The sequence below is a fragment of the Labeo rohita genome, chromosome 12, assembly GCF_022985175.1.
Source record: "Labeo rohita strain BAU-BD-2019 chromosome 12, IGBB_LRoh.1.0, whole genome shotgun sequence".
NCBI classification, from domain to species: domain Eukaryota; kingdom Metazoa; phylum Chordata; class Actinopteri; order Cypriniformes; family Cyprinidae; genus Labeo; species Labeo rohita.
Window position 1 is genome coordinate 1,796,716 of NC_066880.1, and position 21,730 is coordinate 1,818,445.

The window sequence follows — 21,730 nt, forward strand, 5'->3', positions numbered from 1 at the left end:
GTTCATGGAGAAGATTAGAAACATAAAAAAGACATAAATAAATAAATAAGAAAAAATTACATACAAATTCAGGAATAAAAAAATTAAATTTAAATTAAAAACGTAAAAAATGAAGAAATAATAATACAAAAAAATTTAAAAAATAAAAATATGTTCCAAATAATATTTCACACATAATTTATATGATTTGTTTCTTAATAATATAATTATATAGGGATGATAATTGAAGAGCTATAGAAGGTATGTTAAAAAAAAAAGAATAAATAATAAACATTTCTGATATTTACTTATATTGTAAATGTTTGTAGTAATAATAATAATAATAATAATCATTATTATTATTATTATTATTATTATTATTGTTGTTGTTATTATTATTATTAATATTAGTAATATTTATTGTTACTATTAACTCATTTGAAAGAGGCAAAGTCTAATATTTATTTTATATTCTAATTTTATTATTATTATGAGGGCTACAAGGAAGTGCTTGGAGGTTCATGGAGAAGATTAGAAAGATAAAATAAGACACATAAATAAATAAATAATAAAAATAAGATTTTAAAAAATACATAAAAATCCATGAATAAAAATTTTAAGATTAAAATATATATATTGATTAAAAATTAAAAAAATAAATAATAATAATAGATAATTTTTTTTTTATTAAAATGAATTAAAAATAAAATAAAATAATTGTACACATATTTACATTATTAATTTTTCACTGTTTAAATTGGATTTTTATATGTTAAATATATAGCTGCCTTTCAAGATCCGTGATCAGGATCCGAAGACTAGCTGTTATGATCATTTTTATCATTAGTGATACTATTATCATCCTAAAAGTCTTGTTTGGCATGGACAGAAATTTCACTTCTCTCATTTCAGTTAAATTTGTACATTTTATTGACGATGGCAGATAAATGCTGAGCATCCAAACAAACCCAGAGCATCCAAAATCCCATCAATATCCACTCAAATGTTCAAAAATACACTTCCAGGCTTAACAAAAGTCTGTAAGAGGCTGAATGGCATTTTCAAGCACAGAGAACATGAAATTATACAGATGTTAGATCATGTTATGAAGCGTCTGGAGTGTGAAAACTCTATCAATTATTTGGCTAAACAGATGTAAATGGCCCAAGCTACCTTTAAAAATGTTTTCTGTAGTTTGCTTTCAATTCAGTATTACATACTGCAGACAAAAGGGAAAATTATAATACACAATAACATCTCAATTCCTCACGATTCTGTACATCTCCATCAAACACGCATGAGGTCACTCAATTCTCTGTGCTCAAATGTCTATAAATAACCAAATTAAAATCCTAATGACCTAACACAGAAAACCTCATCAAAACTAGCCCCGATTACCACAAAAACACACTTTAAACATCCAGTAAGACGTGAAATAAGACGAGCACGGCCAGATCTTCCTCATTTGCTTTCAGCACGTGTTTTACGATCATTTACATACTTTTTGTAAACTTTCAAGTAACTAAAACCCTCATGACCATCATATACAGTAAATCTGAAATCAGTCAGGACATCGGTCAAAAACAAACGTTCGTAAGAAGACAAAGTCACATATCAAAGGTCATTGGCAACTGGAATGATGCTGCGAAAAACGCCTCGTCTTCATTCCACGGTTTGGCGAGATTTGCTTTGAAATAGATTTTCATTAAAAATGGGGGAAAACATACAGCAACAATGACAAAAGTTTGAGTGTGAATCTCACAAAACCTGTTAAAGTCATACTTTACTCTAAAAATAAGAACATTTAAAATGTAAAAATATGCAAATATCACTTGTTTTGGTTTTAATGCAGAAAATATCAAAATGCAAAAAACAAAAAATCAATTACGTATATATATATATATATATATATATATATATACACATACACCACACACACATACTTTTTTGCATTATGGATTATTATAAGCATTTTGCATTTTTTTATGTTGCATTGCTCATGATTAACACATTTCCTATCTTTAAACAAATGCATTTATTATTATTATTCTTTTGGTTTTGTGTGTATACATATATATATATATATATATATATATAAACAAACAAAAAAAGAAGAAGAAGAATAAATGCATTTGTTTAAAAATATCTTTTAAATATATATGTATATGTATATATATGTATATATATATATATATATATATATATATATATATAAATATGTGTGTGTGTAAAAATATTTAAATATCACTTGTTTTGGTTTTAATGCAGAAAATGTCAAAAAGCTAAAAAATAAAAAGCTTAAAAAGCAAAAAAAAAAAAAATGCAAAAAAGTATATATATAATATGTATATATATATATCTATATATGTGTGTATATATATATATATATATATATATATATAAGAATATTAATTATTTTAAAAAAGTTATATTAACAAAATATATATATATATATATATTTTGTTAATATAACTTTTTTAAAATAATTAATATTCTTATATATATATATATATATACACACATATATAGATATATATCTATCTAATATCTAATATTTAAACTATTAAATATAAAGCAAAGAAGTGTGTGTGTGTGTGTGTGTGCGAGTATATATATAAATAAAAGAACATTAATTTTTTTAAAATGTTATAATATTTTAAAAAATTGCCAAAAATTACATATATATATATATATATATATATATATATACACACACACACACACACACACACACACACACACACTTCCTATTTTTTGCCAAACATATTTTTTTAATTTAAAATGTAAAAATATTTAAATATGGCATGTTCTGGTTTTAAAACAGAAAATGTCAAAAATGCAAAAAAAAAAAAAAAAAAAAAAAAAAAAAAGCAAAGAAGTGAATATATAAATATAAATATATATCTAAAAAGAATATTATTTAATTTTTTTTAATGTTATATTAAAAATGTATGTGTGCATTTTTATATATATATATATATATATATATATATATATAAATATACATATTTTATTCAACACTGAGAATTACAAAAAAAAAAAAATGAAAATAAAACAAAAAATATGAAATAACACATTTTGTGAGATTCACTAAAATACAGGGGACAATTTACGTCTTAAACACAGTATTTTCATTTTGTCATCCCATACAGCTACTAATACTGCCTAAATAAAATCATCGCACTACAAAAATAGCAACAATAATGGCAATAAGACCAATACGATGATCAGAATTCAATGAAAACCATCCGGTTTCACACGAAACGTTTTAAAACAACAGTAAGAAGTTTCATATTGCTTCAAAAGTTGATCACGTCAGTATCTTCACAACGCTAAAAATCTGAAACGTCTTTGGGAGAAATGAGGAATTTACAACGTCAAGTATCTACAGCATTATTAAGAAACTAGGCCAAACGAATACTGTCATGCAAACCAGTTTAAGAGACCTAAAAGTTTCCCAGTCACCGGGAAGAGCAAGACTGCAATAGTTCCAGTTTAGTATTTTTAGTTTCCATCATAAAGTAAAGCAAGATGAAATCCCTGTAAAGACGACAGCTACTGGAGGAAACGCATGTGAGGTTTTGGCCTCCTCTACATCATGGCAACGCAGGAACCGCACGCTCCCGTCGGGAATCAGCCGATGAGGCGTTTGAGGATGGCGGGCCGAGCGAACGGCCAGCAGTACTCGTTGGGCACGGGCCCGTTGACGTTGCACTCGAAGAAGGAGAACATGGGGAACCAGATGCGCGCGCGGCGGCTCTGCTGGTAGGCTCGAGTGTTGGCCAGCGTGTGGTAGTACAGGAAGAGTCTGGTGGTGATGTAGAAGGCGATGAAGACGTCGATGGAGTAATGCTCGTGCGCCGCCAGGATGAAGAAGATGCCGAACAGGTTGAGGACCCACGAGAGCGTGTGGATGAAGTTCCAGCTGCGCGGCGTGTCTGCGGACGGACGGGAGGATCAAACATGATACCGGAGACAAAAACTATAGTAATGAATGTGTGTGTGTGAACTTACATTCAGTGACGAAGAAATTGAGCATGGTGAGGACGACCGTGTGTCCGCTGAACATGTAATCTCCACACGTCTGCACTCCGGTGAGAGTCATGCCAAAACCGCTCCATATGGCCACGGCGCGCTGCAGCTTCGCCCACATGTCACCGTATATCTGACATACACAAATCGAAACAGAAACACACAGTTTATTATGAAAAATGAGTTTATTTTCAATAGAGTTTGCAGTTAATGTGTTTCTAAGTTAATCAACTTTACTATTTTTCATTCATACTTTTTGGTATGAATGGAATGAACAATATGTTTAATCAACATTTTTTGCATTTTGTTCAAGTCTTGATTTAAAAAAATAAATAAAAATCACAAGAAAAAGAAGAAATATTATTTACAAATATTTAAATGTTTTTGCAATTATGGTTGTTCTAGTTTTAACTGAAGCAGTTAAAAATAAAAATAATTATATATTGCACAGATATTATAGTCTAATAAGCAGAAAAATACACAAAAATTTGTCTATTTTTAATGAAATCAAACCATTTTTATCTATACTCTTTCATCAACTTTTCTTTTGCATTTAATCCAGGTGAAATCATGATAAAAAGTAAGAAATATTATTTTAGCTAAATAAAACTGTCAGGCATTTAAACAATATGGCAATTGTGGTCACTGCAAAATAATAATAATAATAATAATAGTAATAATAATAATAATACAAAATTAGGATAAATGTGTCATGAAAATAATGCCATAATGCCTTCTTTATGCAACAAAAATTTATTTATTTTTACTCTTATTAGAATACGTTTTTAGAACATTTAGAATGGCATAATAATAATAATAATAATAATAATAATAATAATAATAATAATAATAATAATATTATTATTATTATTATTATTATTATTATTGTTATTATTATTATTGTTATTATTATTATTTATTTTTATGAATATAATTATAATTATTATTTGGGGATGTCATAATTCAAAAAAATATGCAAAACAAACAAACAAATAAATAAATACAAAATTAATGCAGTCATAATAAAATAAAATAAAATAAAATAAAGTGCCAGGTTACTGCAGGATGTTCATGTGTTTTTTAAAGCTAATAATTTAATCATAACAATGTGGTTTTAATGCAGGCATTTCCAAACATTCCCAAATTAAAAAAATGAAATGAAATAAAAAAAATACAAAATAAAATTAAATATAGTACCAGGTTACTGCAGGATGTTTATGCATTTTCTAAAGTTAATAATTTAATCATAAAAATGTGGTTTTAATGCAGGCATTTCCAAACATTCCCAATAAATAAATGAATAAAATAAAAAAAATAAAACAAAATAAAATAAAATGTGTTGTTAAATGATTAAAATATGACTTTTTATTAATAACTATTCTTAACAAAAAGTCATATTTTAATAATTTAACCACACATTTTACTTTATTTTATTTTATTTTATTTTATTCATTTATTTATTGGGAATTTTAATAATTTAAAATATGACTTTTTATTAATAACTATTCTTAACAAAAATCTCAAGGAAAGTTAAAGTATTTTATTAAAATATTTTAGGACCAAAAACTGTGATGAGTCATAGGAACATTCACTGAAGAACAAAACATTCACTGTGATTTGCTTCGTCATGAAAGACGTAATGCGATCTCATGATTATAAAGCCTACTGTATCTTTCAGAATAGTTTTCACTATGTTTTAGATCAAAGTCTGTGTGTGTGTTATGATGATGATGATGATGATGATGATGATGATAATGTCTGTACCTTCCCAGTGCACTGCAGGTGTTGACCCGGGACAGAGAGAGACGTCACAAACATGGTGACGCAGCGCAGCATGAAGACCGTCCCCATGAGACTACACAACCGCCTCAACAGGATCGACCTGACAGAAACACACGCGTCAAACTGGGTCAGGGATAAAAGCCTCTTTGATGGTCTGACCTTTACTTTCTATCAGCGTCAGATCAAAAGATGCGGCTGTCGGTGTCCCCGACACGATTCAAGAGTTAAAATAAGTTTCTCAAAACACATTCCTGCACGTTTCATTGCTGAATATTGTTCTACACGAGAAAAATGTTTGTTTGCATGTATGCATATATTACATATATGTGTGCATATGTGTTACCTGTGTTTATGAAGCAGCAAAACTAGCAGCCAAATAGAGCAGAGGATCACGCCGCAGGCCTCAGCCATCGCGAACGCCCAGGGGATTCTGGGTACACTGGAGGGAGGAGAAAACCAGGCGAAAGGTCAGAAAGACAGAGTGAGCAAAACATAATCCTCCTCCAAACAGATGGTGATTAATGCTGTTATTTTATGATGTTTTCATGCTCATCTGTGAACTCTAACCACGTCCTGTGGTGCATGATGGAGAAAATTATCATCAACTGCAAACCTCTAATGGGTACGGCTCACCATCAGAGCTGTTTACTTCTATTTTTGTTGCCAGAAACCTCAATCATCAGCAAATGAAAACAAAATGATATGTTTTTAGTCTGAGTTTTAGTCAGTGGTGTTTAAATCTGGCTTCTTGTTCTTTTGATGATATGATTTTCTCATACTGAAATGATTTAAAAATGTGAACTGAAACCGAAAATATTCACTTAGATGAACCTGAAATTTTTAAGATAATATTTAAAAATGTAAATAGATATTTAAACGTTAATCATTTAACAACACTTTTACATATATACAGTTCTCTAATGACAACCAATGGTCACATGCAGGCAAGAATTGTTTTTTTTTAGTAGTGATTTTGATTTTATTTTTAAAATAATTATTTTTATTTAAATGTAAATATTTTATTTAATTATTAGCTTTTCATCCACTCAACGCCAGTTTGGGAAACATTCAAAACAAAATAAAATAAAATAAAATAAAATAAAATAAAATAAAATAAAATAAAATAAAATAAAATAAAATAAAAAAATAGTGCCAGATTACTGCAGGATGTTCATAAGTTCCTTTAAAGCTAATAATTTAATCATAAAAACGTGATTTTAATGCAGGTAATTCCAGATATTCCCAATAAAATAATAATAAAATAAAATAAAATAAAATAAAATAGTGCCAGATTACGGCAGGATGTTCATGAGCTTTTTTTAAAGCTAATAATTTAATCATAAAAACGTGATTTTATTGCAGGTAATTCCAGACATTCCCAATAAAAAATAAAATAACATAACATAACATAACATAACATAACATAACATAACATAACATAACATAAAATAAAATAAAATAAAATAAAATAAAATAAAATAAAATAAAATAAAAAATAAAATAGGCAATTATAACTAGGTTTAATCAAGACCAAGTGCATTTTTCTTATTTCAAGATGGCAGACCATTTTTCTGCTTTTAAAGATTCAAGAAAGCTCTCTTAAGCAGCAAATCAGCATATTAGAATGATTTCTGAAGGATCATGTGACACCGAAAACTGGAGTAATGATGCTAAAAATTCAGCTTTGATCTCATAAATAAATTACACTTTAACAGCTATTTTAAATTGCAATAATATTTCACAATTTTTTACTGTATTTTTGATCAATTAAATGCATATTAAGCTTATTAAGCATATCAGCTTAAAAAAGGCTCACCTGTCCAGGAAGATGTCTGGCAGCGGCGGGTACGTCCTCATGTCTGGCACTCGCTCGTGGACGATCACCATGACGAACGACGTGAAGCCGAAGACGAAGACCACGTAGACGGAGCTGATGATGGTTTTCCAGTACTCGGGGTCCAATCTCCGCGGCTGCTGCTTGTATTTACCGTTGTTGTACTGGTGATACTGATCGCCGCTCAAAGTGTCCAACACGGCATCGCAATCCCGCGCGGATTCACCGTTACACAACCAATCCACTCCACCTGAACGACACAAAACAGAAAAATATCTGTATAAGACTTTGCATATTTCAAACAAATAAGTAAACAGAAATCAAGACATTTAAATGTTACAAAATAACTAAATAAAATTGACAACTGCAATAGTGCAACATCTCATTTTACACTTAAAAGCTGAAGATTTTTCTTAAATCCCATTAAAATACATTTATTAACTATTTATTCACTGTTTTACAACCAGTCCAGTCCACATGAACAACATTAAAACAGCACGAAATACACAAACTATATCTGTTTCTGACTTTACTTTGCATATTTTAAGCAAATAAGTAGGTTAAAAGCAAACAAGATACTTAAATGTCAGAAAATGACCTTCACTGAAATAAGCTAAAACACTGCACTACTGAAACTGTCACTTTATAATCCACATTTTATCCTGCTTTACAGCTAAAGCTGCTGATATGTTCTTCATATGTTCTTAAGAATAAATGTATTTACTCATTATTTTACTAACTTTATAAAAGTTAGAAATAATATTTTCGCTAAATAAAACCATCAGGTATTTACACATTATGGCAACTGTGGTCCTTACAACAACAACAACAAAAAAAAAAATAATAATAAAAATAAAAAATGTCTATGCAACAAAAATGTTACACATATAAACATTGCTTTTAATTTAAGCTGTTGAAAATAAAAATAATTTTAGTTCCATATTTATTTTTACTCTCAGAGTAGAATAAGTTTTCAGAAAATCTACAATGACATAATAATAATAATAATAATAATTATTATAATTATAATTATTATTATTATTAGTAGTAGTAGTAGTAGTAGTAGTAGTATTATTATTATTATTATTAATTATTATTATTATAACCATTATTATTATAACCATTATTATTATTATTATTATTTAGAGACGTCAAAAAAATCCTCCAAACAAAAAACTAAATAAATAAAATAAAAAATTAATGCAGGCATTCCCAAACAATCACACTAAACACAAATAAAATAAAATAAAATAAAATAAAATAAAATAAAATAAAATAAAATAAAATAAAATATAAAAAGCTTAAGTTGCTGTTTTTTCTTCAGTCCCATCAGAATTATGAATTATGGCAAGTCTATGACTTATAAAAGTCTATGCAACAAAAATTTTACATATATAAACATTGCTTTTTTAATTTAAGCTGTTAAATAATTATACAATTATTATAAAAAAAATTATAAAATAATTTTAGTTCCATATTTGTACTCTCATTAGAATAAGTTTTTTAGAAAATTTTGAATGACAATAATAATTATTATTATTATTATTATTACTATCATTACTATGACTATTATTATAACCATTATTATTATTATTATTATTATTATTATTATTTGGGGACATCAAAAAATCCTTTATGCAAAACAAACAAACAAACAAATAAATAAATAAATAAAATAATAAATTCCCAAACAATCACACTAAACACAAATAAAATAAAATAAAATAAAATAAAATAAAATAAAATCAGTCTTCAGTCCCATCAGAATAAATTTATTCACTAATTATATACCTTAAAACTGGAAAAGAACTTTGAAAAGTAAAGTACAAATGTAGTTTATATAATTTGTGTTTATGTATGGCTTTAGAAGACTTGGTATACAGTGCATAAGTCATATGGACTGCTTTTTATAACACCTTTTTGACATTTTTAGCACTAGTGTTTGCATGATTGCACTGTGCTTTAGCTATTTGTATAGTAAAACCCTTGAAAGGCCACTTAAAGTCCTCCCATATGAAATCCACAGCCTATATCTGTATCAGTGTTTACTTTGCATATTTTAAACAAATAACTAAGCAAACAGAAAAAAAGATATTTAAAAGTCTGTAAATGACCTTTGAAGAAAAAAGTAGAATGCGGCACTACTGCAATTATAATATCAACCAAATTCATCCTATTTTAAATGCTGAAACAGTGAAAGAACATTTTTTCAATGAACCATAATGAATTTATTAACTACAGTACTTGTTTTACTCAAAACTGAAAATGAGCTTGAAATTTGTCATTTGCGCTCATGCAATTCAAATGGCCTGTTTTTTGCATCTTTTTTGGTGCCTGACATATTTTTAGCACTAGTGCTTAAATGTTTGTGCTTTGCTTTAGTTGTTTGTATAGTAAAACCCTTCAAAGTCATCCTTTCTAATGTAAATGCTCCTGTAAATGTGATTATACAAACTAGCAGAAACGGCACCTGCGCTGTTCTGAGGCGAGTGTCCGTCGTAGGACAGGCCGAGCTCCTCTAACACGTCGGCGTTCTGCTTCTGCAGCTTCCTGAGAGAAACCATGAGCCGTTTAATGTCTCCCAGGACCTTGAGCTCCAGCGGAGGAGAGCGCAGGTCGTATTCGCTCAGCGTCAGCAGGCTGGTTCCGTCCAGGCGGTGTTTGTTACACAGCAGGTCCACGTAGTCGCAGAAGCCTTCTTCGCGCAGCCAGCGGCCCACGTGCTTCGGGGTCCAGTGGCGCACGCTGAGCTGCCCGCCGTTACCGGCCATCTCTCGCTCGCGCATCCTCTCACACGAACTGAAGACAGAAATAAAGAATAAGAAATTTGTAGGAACAACTTTTATGTGAAATGCATAAGACATATAATGAGCTATTCTTCATTTTAGCACCATGTGCTTGTTCGTAACGTTGAGTTGCACATCACATCTAGATATAAACTAGCACATACTCGAGTAAAACAGGCCACAAAGATCTCGTGATACACTACTACGGATTTGAAGCACTGAATCCCAGCTGTGCTTCTTGGCTTGAGCTCTGATTATTTGGCTGGTGACCAACTCGTTCATTAAGGATCAGTCTGAGTAAGCGGTGTCTGTTAGACGTTAAAAACTGCCTCTTAAATCCACAAGATGAAAATCAAATCACAAAATGCAGCCACAAGTGCCAAACGCTGTCGTCTGCGCACCAGTGCGGTGAAAACGATGAAAAATACCAAACTTGAAAGAACAGAAGCTGTGCATATAAATCGTTCTGATCATAAAATGCAGCACACAGTTGAATACTTCTTGAACTCTTCACATTTTTTCTCCTGCTAGCTTTGAAAACTCATTACATTTTGCAAGATGTCTTTCTTTATATGTTCCTGCTGGTTATTAGGATTGGGGAATTTTACTGACTTTGATGTTCAGCCAAAAACAAGTCATTTCATTCATCTTGTTAGTTTATTCTGAGCTAAAATAAAATTGAACACATTCACATATGCAATCTTTGATCATATTCTGAATTAGGAAATGGTTATAATGCAGCCTGAGATAAATTATGATTAGTTTCCGCTTTGCTGCTGTGTCATCTGGTCCAAATCATTTCGTTCATTTGTCATGTGAACAATTTTATTAAAGACCAGAATATTTATTGACAAATTATAGGTCAGTTACTTAGTATGGAAGAAAAACATAATTTTTGTAAAAAAAAAAAAAAAAAAAATAAAAAAATAATAATAAAAATAACATAAAATAAAATAACATAAAATAAAATAAAATAAATAAAAATAAATTAATAAATTAATACATTCATAAATTAATTAATAAAATTAAATTAAATACTAAAAAATAATAAAACAAAATAAAAAAACAAATAAAAACATTTAATTGAAAGCAGTGATTCCCAACCAATCTCAAGACTTAAACTGATTTGAAATAAAACAGACAAGTATTAAAATAGGCTAAAATAAATAAAAATAAAATATTTTGTCATTTAGTAACAAATGTTTTTGTTAAAAAAATTTAAATTTTTAATTTTAAATGTGTTATTTCTAGACCTGTGCAGTCATGTAAATTAATATAATTTTAAAACAACACTGCAAAAATAAATAAATAAAAATGTCAAATATCAAGTTCAGTTGCTGCCTTAATTTTAAGTAATCAAATTGGCTGTACAAAACATTTTAAATTAAATAATATTAAATCGAATTAAAGTATCTCATATAACTTAAAAAAAAAAAAAGAAGTTTGAATTACATTTTTTAAATTTAATTGAATTAACCTAAAAATATATATAAAAAAAAAAAAAAAGTAAAAAAATATTTGTATTTTTTCATGTCATTACATTGTTTAGAGCATTAAAAAAATGCTACAAAAAAAATAAATAATATTTCATTCACAAGTCATGCTACGTCCTTGGTAGAGGACATCGGGACTTTTTTTTTTTTTTAAATATAAAGACATGAATAAACATGCATGGGCAAAAAACAAAAAAACATTTTTTTTTTTTAATCACCAATGTAAATAACCAAAATAACCAAAATAAATCTAATTTGCATATTAATGTGTTCTGGGGCAACATGTAATGAAAAAACAAGTGTAATAATGGGAGTAATAATTTACAAGATTTTCATAATAATATATAATATTTCATAGGAATACTGAAACATAATTTCCCTATTCATTTGTTGTGTCTCCCAAAATGCGTAATAAACATGCTTTCAGTCCCGGTGTCCTCATCAGAGGACATGTGTGAAATCAACGTCCTTTTCCGTAACAGAAAGTCATATTCTGATTTGAAAACTCACAACATTTTCCTGAGATGTTGATTCATGACACAGTTTAAAAATCAGTCCGATTTAAATCATAATTAATAAATACAATCATATTTCCACAAGAGTGTCACTAAATTAATTTCAGACATTTTTGCCCTGAATGTGCTCTGTACAGGACATCCAGTGGCATTTACAGTCATAAAGAAATTCACCAAAATATAATGTCCTCATATGATGATTCAGGGTCTCAGGAGGTTAAAAGAAATAATACAATATTTACAGTGTTAAGGGCAATTCTTGTTATGCCAACTTCTTTTTTTTTAATCAGGTAGAAATTGTGAGTAAAAATATTTTTACTCATTTACCCATCATGGATGACTGTTAAAGTTTTGCTAATTTATTGCTTCAATGAATCCAGAAGAACATTTGGCTCATAAAACCCTCTGGAATCCTAAAACCTAATGGTCAGAAACGACAAATATTGTCGTGGACCGCAGGAGTCAAAAAGGTTAAGAACTGCTGGCACAACTGTTTTAAACAAATAGGTTTGAATGCATCTTGTTCTGTTCCTGAACCTCGGTTCATTAGCTCTCAGAAAACACTTAGCGTGTCCGTCTTTTTCCCTGTGGACGTCTGTTAACTCTGCTCGGAAGCAACAGATCCTTAATGCTTAGAAACACACCCACACTTACACAAACTTTCAGAAAGCACAAGCACACTTTTCACCCAATAACAACACTTCATTTTAACACACCACAGGAACAGAAACAAGTCTTTTTTTTGCTGACGTCTCACAGATGAAACACAGAAACGTTTGTGCTAGCATCAGTGTGAGATGTGAGGAAACATCCTCTTTTCCCTGAAAAGATCTACTGACACATCACTAAAATACTACTGCACGCCGGCGAACCCTCACAGCTCAGCAGGACACGTGTTGAATGGCCTTCTAACAGGTTTGCATCATCATGTGTCCTCAGCCTAATGACAGTACAGTGACTTCATAGTCTTTTTCTTCAGAAAAAGAAGCTAAAATACAGCATTAAACACATGCAAAACATGACAAGATGACAAGAAATGCATGTGAAATCACATCTAAACTTGCACGTCTATCAGATTTTGCATATTTTAAACAAATACGTAAGTAAAGAGCAAACATCATATTTAAATGTCAGAAAATGACCTTCAGTGAAATAAAGTCAGTGACTGCACTGTTGCAGATGTCACTGGTGTTATTCTATCAAACTAGATTTATGTTGTTTTGCATTCTAGAACAAGCTGCTGATTATGAACAATATTGTCTTCAATTTACTCAAAATAAATGTATTCACTATTTATTTTACTCAAATATGGAAAGGAACTTGGAAAAGTACCGTAAAAGTAGTTTATATGTAATTTGTGTTCATGTACGGCTTAAGGCATATAGTGCATAAAAAAGTTAAGTGCAACTAAATGCAATTTTTTTTTTTCATCACATTTCTGAGAAAAAAAATCTGAACTGCAACATAAAATTATACTTCTGAGAAAAAAAACACTGGCACAAATGTCAGAATTGTGAGATATAAACTTGCAATAGCAATAAAAAAAAGTGAAATTTGTGAGATAAAAAATTGCAATTTGCAACTGCAAAAAAATAGCAAAACAAAACACAAAAAATCTCGCAATTCTGAATAAAAGTATGAACTGGGAGACAAAAACTCAATTAGTGCTGTCAAATAATTAATCTTGATTAATTGCATCCAAAATCAAAAAACCCTGTTTACATAATATATGTTTGTAATATGTATATTTATTATGTATATATAAATACATATACTGTATTAAAATATTTAATTATATATATATATATATATATATATTAAAAAAATATTCATGTTCATGTAATGAACATCATATATACACATATTTAATACATAAACATAACATATTTTTCTTAAATATATCCATGCATGTGTGTCTATTTATAAATGCATAATACACACAGTACACACATATATTATGCAAACAAAAACTTTTGTATATATTTTTTAAAATATTTACATGTATTTCTATTAATATAATGAATATTATCTACAAATATATTTAATATATAAACTTAAATTTTTTCTTAAATATATCCATGCATGTCTGTGTATTTAGAAATACATAATAAATATACACAATACACACATATATTATGTAAACAAAAACTTTTGAATATACATTTAAAAATATTTACATGTATTTACATCTTTATATTTTTATTTATATCATGAATATTATATATAAATATATTTAATATATAAACATATTTTTCCTTAAATATATCTATGCATGTGTGTCTATTTATAAATACATAATAAATATACACAGTACACACATATATTATGTAAACAAAAACTTTTGTATATATATTTAAAAATATTTACATGTATTTTTATTAACATAATGAATATTATCTACAAATATATTTAATATATAAACATAACATTTTTCTTAAATATATCCATGCATGTGTGTTTATTTATAAATACATAGTAAATATACACAATACACACATATATTATGTAAACAAAAACTTGTATATATATATATATTTAAAAATATTTACATGTATTTACATCTTTATATTTTTATTATTATATCATGAATATTATATATAAATATATTTAATATATAAACATAACATTTTTCTTAAATATATCCATGCATGTGTGTCTATTTATAAATGCATAATAAATACACACAGTACACACATATATTATGCAAACAAAAACTTTCATTTTGGATGCGAAAAATCGCGATTAATTGTATATTAATTAATTGTTTAATAAAGAATACTTCCAGTTAAGACTAATTAGTCAGCTATTTATTCACTTAAAACGAGTTGATTTTTAAAATATGTACTTTTGAGCATCTTATCACAGTAGTGGCCACGCCCACCGCTTCCAACCAGCGCGTAGCCACACCCAAATACACCACGCCCACCGTTAACCACGCCCTCTCTGTTATCAGACACAAGAAAACAACAGTAAAGTAATATGAGCCTGTTGGTGAAGTACCCTTAGGTATAATTATATCTCTCAGCTCGTTACACTAAGGACTTTAATCAATACCCGATACAGAGAAGCGTGTTGATAAGGAAAAGGACCCCGCACCTGCCGCAGGTAAATCAACCTGTCAGAATAACGTCTGTGTCTGCCTATCAGAAAGCATTTTACACAACATTTTGTTTACCTGTGGTAGATTAACTACATTTTATTTCATCAAACAGCTCAGGAAATGATTTCTGATATCTGAAGCTGACCTAAATCATTAAATGACTGTCTAAACGAGATTTATAATCATAACACAAAATATTCCAAATCACCAAATGGCATAAATATGCAGTGTGCCACCCATAAACCTATCACAGCAATAAAAGACGATCATAAAACAAAGAATGGAGCTGAAAAGGGTTCATACGCCTATTGCAATTGATCAGTGTGGTGTCAGTGTGATTTTTCAGATGTGAGTGAGTGTGTTAGCCTGCTAGCGGTTAGCCTGCTGCGCTTCACTTACGTTACACATTAGATTGTTCACTCCGAATCGCGACGAATCTCCTAAATGTCAGTCTGTCGGGACATCTGTGGTAAATCATCGCGCCGTGACCCAGGTAGCGGAGCACAGTCGATCTGACAGCTGTGAAAGTGTTTCAGTGTGTAAATACTGCAGATGAGGTCACTTCCGCTGGCGCGCCCACAGCGACATCTACTGGCCACCAGGTGGAACTACACCGTCCGGCGCTGCTGGGTTTCTAATGTTTAATGCTCTAATCTAAGTAAACACTAGCAGTGCATTGCTAAATGTTAATTTTAGATCACCAGCTACAAAATAATAATAATAAAAAAAAAAAACAATTTTTATAGTTTTTATTAGTATTTTAGTTTTTGTTGTTATATTTTTTATTTTAATTTTAGTCAATATTTTAGTGATTTTGTTGTTTATTTTTTGTCTCAATAAAAAAAAAAAATATACATTTAAAAAACAGTAACTAATAAAATGACAAAAACACGAAATTAACAACAACAAAAAAAATTTAACTAACAATAAAATGAAAATTTTAAATTCATTCTAATAAAACTAAAACTGTTCTAATAAAACTAAATTTCATTCTAATAAAACTAATTAAATAAAAAAATAAAAATAAAAACATTTAACTAAGAATAAATGAAAATGTAAAATACAAACTAAAACCGAATTTTAGTTTTTATTAAAATCTGAATAGTTTTTATTTGTATGTTTTTTGTTTTCATTTTAATTTTAGTCAGTGATTTTGTTGTGTTTGTCATTTTTAGTAGTTTTTTTTTTTTTGTCTAAATTTAAAAAAAAAACTATACAGACATTTTAAAAAATAACTAATTAAATGACAAAACACAACAAAATGAGCAAAGTGAACACTAATGCATTGCTTAATGTTAATTTTAGATGACCAGCTCCAAAAAAAAAAAAAAAAAAATAAATAAAATAAAAATGCATAAAATAAAATAAAATAAAATAATTATTTTATAGTTTTTATTATTTCAGTTTTTAATGCCAAATGTTAATTTTAGATCTCCAGCTACAAAATAATTAATACAAAAATAATAATAAAAACAAATTTTATAGTTTTCATTAATATTTTAGTTTTTGTTGTTATATTTTTTAATTTTAGTCTATATTTTAGTGATTTTGTTGTTTATTTTTTATGTCTCAATACATTTGACAAAAAAAAAAACTATAATATACATTAACAACAAAAAAACATTTAACTAATAAAATGACAAAAACACAAAATTAACAACAACAGCAAAAAAAAAACATTTAACTAAGAATAAATGAAAATGTAAAATACAAACTAAAACCGAATTTTAGTTTTTATTAAAATCTGAATAGTTTTTATTTGTATGTTTTTTGTTTTCATTTTAATTTTAGTCAGTGATTTTGTTGTGTTTGTCATTTTTAGTAGTTTTTTTTGTCTAAATTAAAAAAAAAAACTATACAGACATTTTAAAAAATAACTAATTAAATGACAAAACACAACAAAATGAGCAAGGTGAACACTAATGCATTGCTTAATGTTAATTTTAGATGACCAGCTCAAAAAAAAAAAAAAAAAAATAAAATAAAAATGCATAAAATAAAATAAAATAAAATAATTATTTCATAGTTTTATTAATATTTTAGTTTTTAATGCCAAATGTTAATTTTAGATCACCAGCTACAAAAAACAATGAAAGAACAAACTCATTTTAGTTTTTATTAATATTTTAGTCTTTATTGTCAAATTTTTGTTGTGTTTGTCATTTTTTGTCTAAATAAAAAATAAAAACTATTTAGACATTTAAAAAACAATAACTAATAAAATGACAAAAACATAACATGAACAAAAAAACAAAAAGTAATAATTAACATTAAAATAAAAATGTAAAATACAAAAATAAAACCTAAGTTTAGTTTTTATTAAAAACTGAATAGCTTTTATTGTTATGTTTTCATTTTAATTTTAGTCAGAGTGATTTTGTTGTGTTTGTCATTTTTAGTAGTCTTTTATGTCTAAAAAAACTAAAAAAAACTATATAGTCATTTAAAAAATAACTAATAAAATGACAAAACACAACAAAATGAGCAAGGTAAACAAGCTCCAAACAAATAAAGTCAATAAATAAAATAAAATAAAAATAATTGTATAGTTTTTATTAATATTTTAGTTTTTATTGTTAGATTTTTTCTTTTTAATTTTTGTTGTGTTTGTCATTTTTATGTCTAAATAAAAAAATAAAAACTATTTAGACATATAAAAAACAAATAATAAAATGACAAAATCACAACATGAACAAAAACAAAACTAAAAAATTATTATTAACATTAAAATAAAAATGTAAAATACAAAAATAAAACCTAATTTTAGTTTTTACTAAAATTTGAATAGTTTTTATTGTTATGTTTTCTGTTTTCATTTTAATTTTAGTCAAAGTTTTAGTGATTTTGTTGTATGCCATTTTTATTAGTTTTTTATGTCTAAATAATTGTAATAAAAAAACTATATTGTTAAAAAAACATCTAATAAAATGACAAAACACAACAAAATGAACAAGGTGGACACCAGCGCATGGCTAAATGTTAAATTTAGATGACCAGCTGCACCTGTTCCTGTCATTTCAGATAAATGTATCTGCTTAAACTGGACAGCAGCAGATATGAAATGCACATCTTACCAGACAGACGCAGTAGATGTGGAAGTTGTGTTCGTGGTCATATCAGACACAGAGATTCACGATGAGTCTGTCTAATGGATGACATCCGTGAAACGCCCTCCATTAAGGAACTGGAGAAAATACTGTTTGGAGGGAAGAAGAGCGGAAATCATGTGGATGAAGTTTGGCCCGACCTGTTCCTGGGTGATATGTGAGTCACAGAGTTATAACTAAAACTAAAACTGCAAACACTCTCATTACTTGAAATTAAATTAAATTAAATTAAACAAAATTAAATAAAACACATTATTTTATACAAAACAGCTAGTTGCCAAAGCAACATTTCTCGTTTTCATTTCCGTGTACAAAAACTAAAACTGAAATAAAATTAATATATATTAGTGTTGAGATACTATTATATTGTTTTTAATTAATATTTTAATATTTAAATTTTAAATGTTATATTTTACATTTTTATTTTAGTCAAAGTTTCAGTGATTTTGTTGTTTGTCATTTTTTGTCTTAATTAAAAAACAACTATATAGACATTTTAGAAAACAATAACTAATAAAATGACAAAATTAACAAAACAAATTATTTTAACTATCATTAAAATGAAAATAGTAAATAGAAAAATAGAAACTAATTTTATAGTTTTATTAATATTTAAATAGTTTTTGTTATATTTTCTGTTTTCATTTTAATTTTAGTCAGTTTTAGTGATTTTGTTTGTCATTTTTTTTTGTCTAAATAAAAAATAAAAACTATAGACGTTTTAAAAAACAATAACAAAATGACAAAATTAACAAAAACCTAACATTTTTGCATTAAAATGAAAATGGACAAATAAACACAAATTCTAGTTGTTATTAATATTTTGGTTTTTGTTGTTATATTTTCAGTTTTTATTTTAAGTTTAGTCAAAATGTTTTCTAAAAAAAACTATACAGACATTTAAAAAAAACTAATACAATTACAAAAATAAAACAAAATAAACTAAAATTTAACTAACATTAAAATGAAAATGGAAAATGCAAAAATAAACTATATATATATATATATATATATATATATAAAGAAAATAAAAAATTGTATTTTCATTCAAATGTAATTTACTATTTTATATACAGTTTTTAGTAATATTTTAAGGTTTTTTATTTTATATTTTCTTTTCATTTTATTTTTTATGTTTTAGTATTTCTATATACATGTTTTTTTTTATTTCATTACAGTTTTATTACAGTAAGTAATGGAAGATACAAAAAATGGAAGATACAAAAATAAAAATAATTTTTTTTTATTAATATTTTAAATGTTTTTATTGTTATATTTTCTGTTTTCATTTTAAATTATTTAAAGTTTTAGTGATTTTGTTGTGTTTGTCATTAGTAGTAGTTTTTTGTCTAAATAAAATAAAAATAAAAACAGTATAGAATTTTTAAAAGAACTCATAAAATAAAAATACAACAATAACAACAGAACTACTTTTTGTTTTCATTTTAATTTTTAAGTTTTAGTATTTCTATATGCATGATTTTTTAATTTCAGTTCAGTTTTATTCCAGTAAATTTAAATTATTATATTAAATTATTGTACATACACTGTGTAAATAAATCATCTTGGTAAAACTAAAATAACTCCATTGAGCTGCAGGCAGTTTTAAACAGACTTAGACAGCATTTCTAGCCATAATAGGCAAGTTTTGCACATAAAGTGCCCAAAAATGCTGTCTAGGTATAATTCCAACCAATATAAAAGCAGAATAATGTCTCCTTTTTTATAATCATACACCACATGAATCTTTCAGCAGAATTATGTGAACCAAAGTCAGTCAGATGCTTATTTTCTAGATGGGTTAGATTTTATAGGCATCATAAATTCATCCAGAAATCTGCGTTCTCTCAGGGACGTTTTAACAGCCGTATATTAATGACCTGTAGGTCTGTGGCCAATGATCGCTTCAGTGTGTGGAAGTTGGGCATCACTCACGTCCTGAACGCCGCTCATGGAAAGATGCACTGCCAGGGCAGCCACGAGTTTTACGGCTCAACGGTCAAGTATTACGGAGTCCCCGCCGACGATTCGCCATCGTTCAACTTGTCGGTTTATTTTCACCCCTGCGCCGATTATATCAAGGAGGTTCTCAGTTCTCCAGGAGGTAAAACCATTTACTGCCTCAGCTTGTATTTACTTCACCCTAAGTTGTAAATATGGGTTTCATATAGGCCTGTTCTCTCAAATACAAGTTGAAATGCTAAGATTTGATGCTTTGAAGCTATATAGATATAAAAGTTGTGTTGTTGTCTGCAGAGCGTGTTCTGGTTCACTGTGCGGTCGGTGTGAGTCGCTCGGCGTCTTTGGTTCTGGCTTATCTCATGATACACCAGCATCTTTCTCTACTGGACGCCATTAAAACGGTCAAACGGCATCGCTGGATCTTCCCAAACCGAGGTTTTCTCAAACAGCTGCGCGCTTTGGATGCGACTCTACGCCGTACGGAGCGACGCTGATCTGAATGAGCACAATATACTGGATATAAACACCAACAACATTCCTACATCACCACCCGCTGTGAAAATAAAACAAATACATGTGAGGTTAGCACACCGCAACTCTCATGTGTTAGAAATAAAATGTATTTAATTCAGAGATTATTGTATATTTGATATATGTATATTTTTACTGTAACATATGTTTCACCCATAATTTATAGTAAAAAATAAAAGAAAAATAAAAGTCCCTGCATGACCCATTATTTATTTTGTTTTTATTTAAAAAGTTTTTTTTTTTTTTTTTTTTTTTTTTTTTTTGTTATATTTGCACACAGCTTTATTTATTTATTTATTTATTTATTTATTTATTCATCCATCTATCAATCAATCCATCAAAAATAAAATAAAATTAAATAGCAACAAATAAACGTTTAATTTTAGGTAGTTGCCAGTATTTTATTTATTTATGTATTTATTTATTCATTCTTTTAAAATTAAATAAAACAAAATCAAATCAAACATTTTATTTCAGCTAGACAAAAAGTAAAAATAAAAATGAATAAAAACTATATATCAGTGTTGAGATACTATTATATAGTTTTTATTAACATTTTTATTGTTATATTTTCCATTTTCATCCTAATTTCAGCAATTTAGTTTTAGT

The 21,730-nt window shown here is 27.7% G+C and overlaps 2 protein-coding genes across 3 annotated transcripts; one reads left to right on the forward strand and one right to left on the reverse strand.

Annotated features, from left to right (window-relative positions):
- Positions 1-2,945: 2,945 nt before the first annotated feature.
- Positions 2,946-18,717, reverse strand: LOC127173670 (sphingomyelin synthase-related protein 1). Of its 2 annotated transcripts, none has more exons than XM_051123579.1 (7): positions 18,596-18,717; positions 10,098-10,426; positions 7,610-7,877; positions 6,137-6,232; positions 5,776-5,893; positions 3,994-4,144; positions 2,946-3,917 (listed from the first exon to the last, which is right to left on the reverse strand). In XM_051123579.1, exons 1-7 carry the CDS (start codon positions 18,634-18,636, stop codon positions 3,613-3,615), a joined length of 1,308 nt encoding a protein of 435 aa, XP_050979536.1. In that variant the 5' UTR covers positions 18,637-18,717; the 3' UTR covers positions 2,946-3,612. The 2 variants fall into 2 exon arrangements, with proteins under 2 accessions (XP_050979536.1, XP_050979537.1); XM_051123580.1 differs by lacking the exon at positions 18,596-18,717 and adding an exon at positions 15,921-16,090.
- On the forward strand, positions 18,637-21,318 carry LOC127173678 (dual specificity protein phosphatase 13-like). Its single transcript, XM_051123588.1, has 3 exons — positions 18,637-18,785; positions 20,515-20,732; positions 20,885-21,318. The coding sequence occupies exons 1-3, from the start codon at positions 18,670-18,672 to the stop codon at positions 21,082-21,084; spliced, it is 534 nt and encodes a 177-aa protein (XP_050979545.1). The 5' UTR covers positions 18,637-18,669; the 3' UTR covers positions 21,085-21,318.
- The last annotated feature ends 412 nt before the right edge of the window (positions 21,319-21,730 follow it).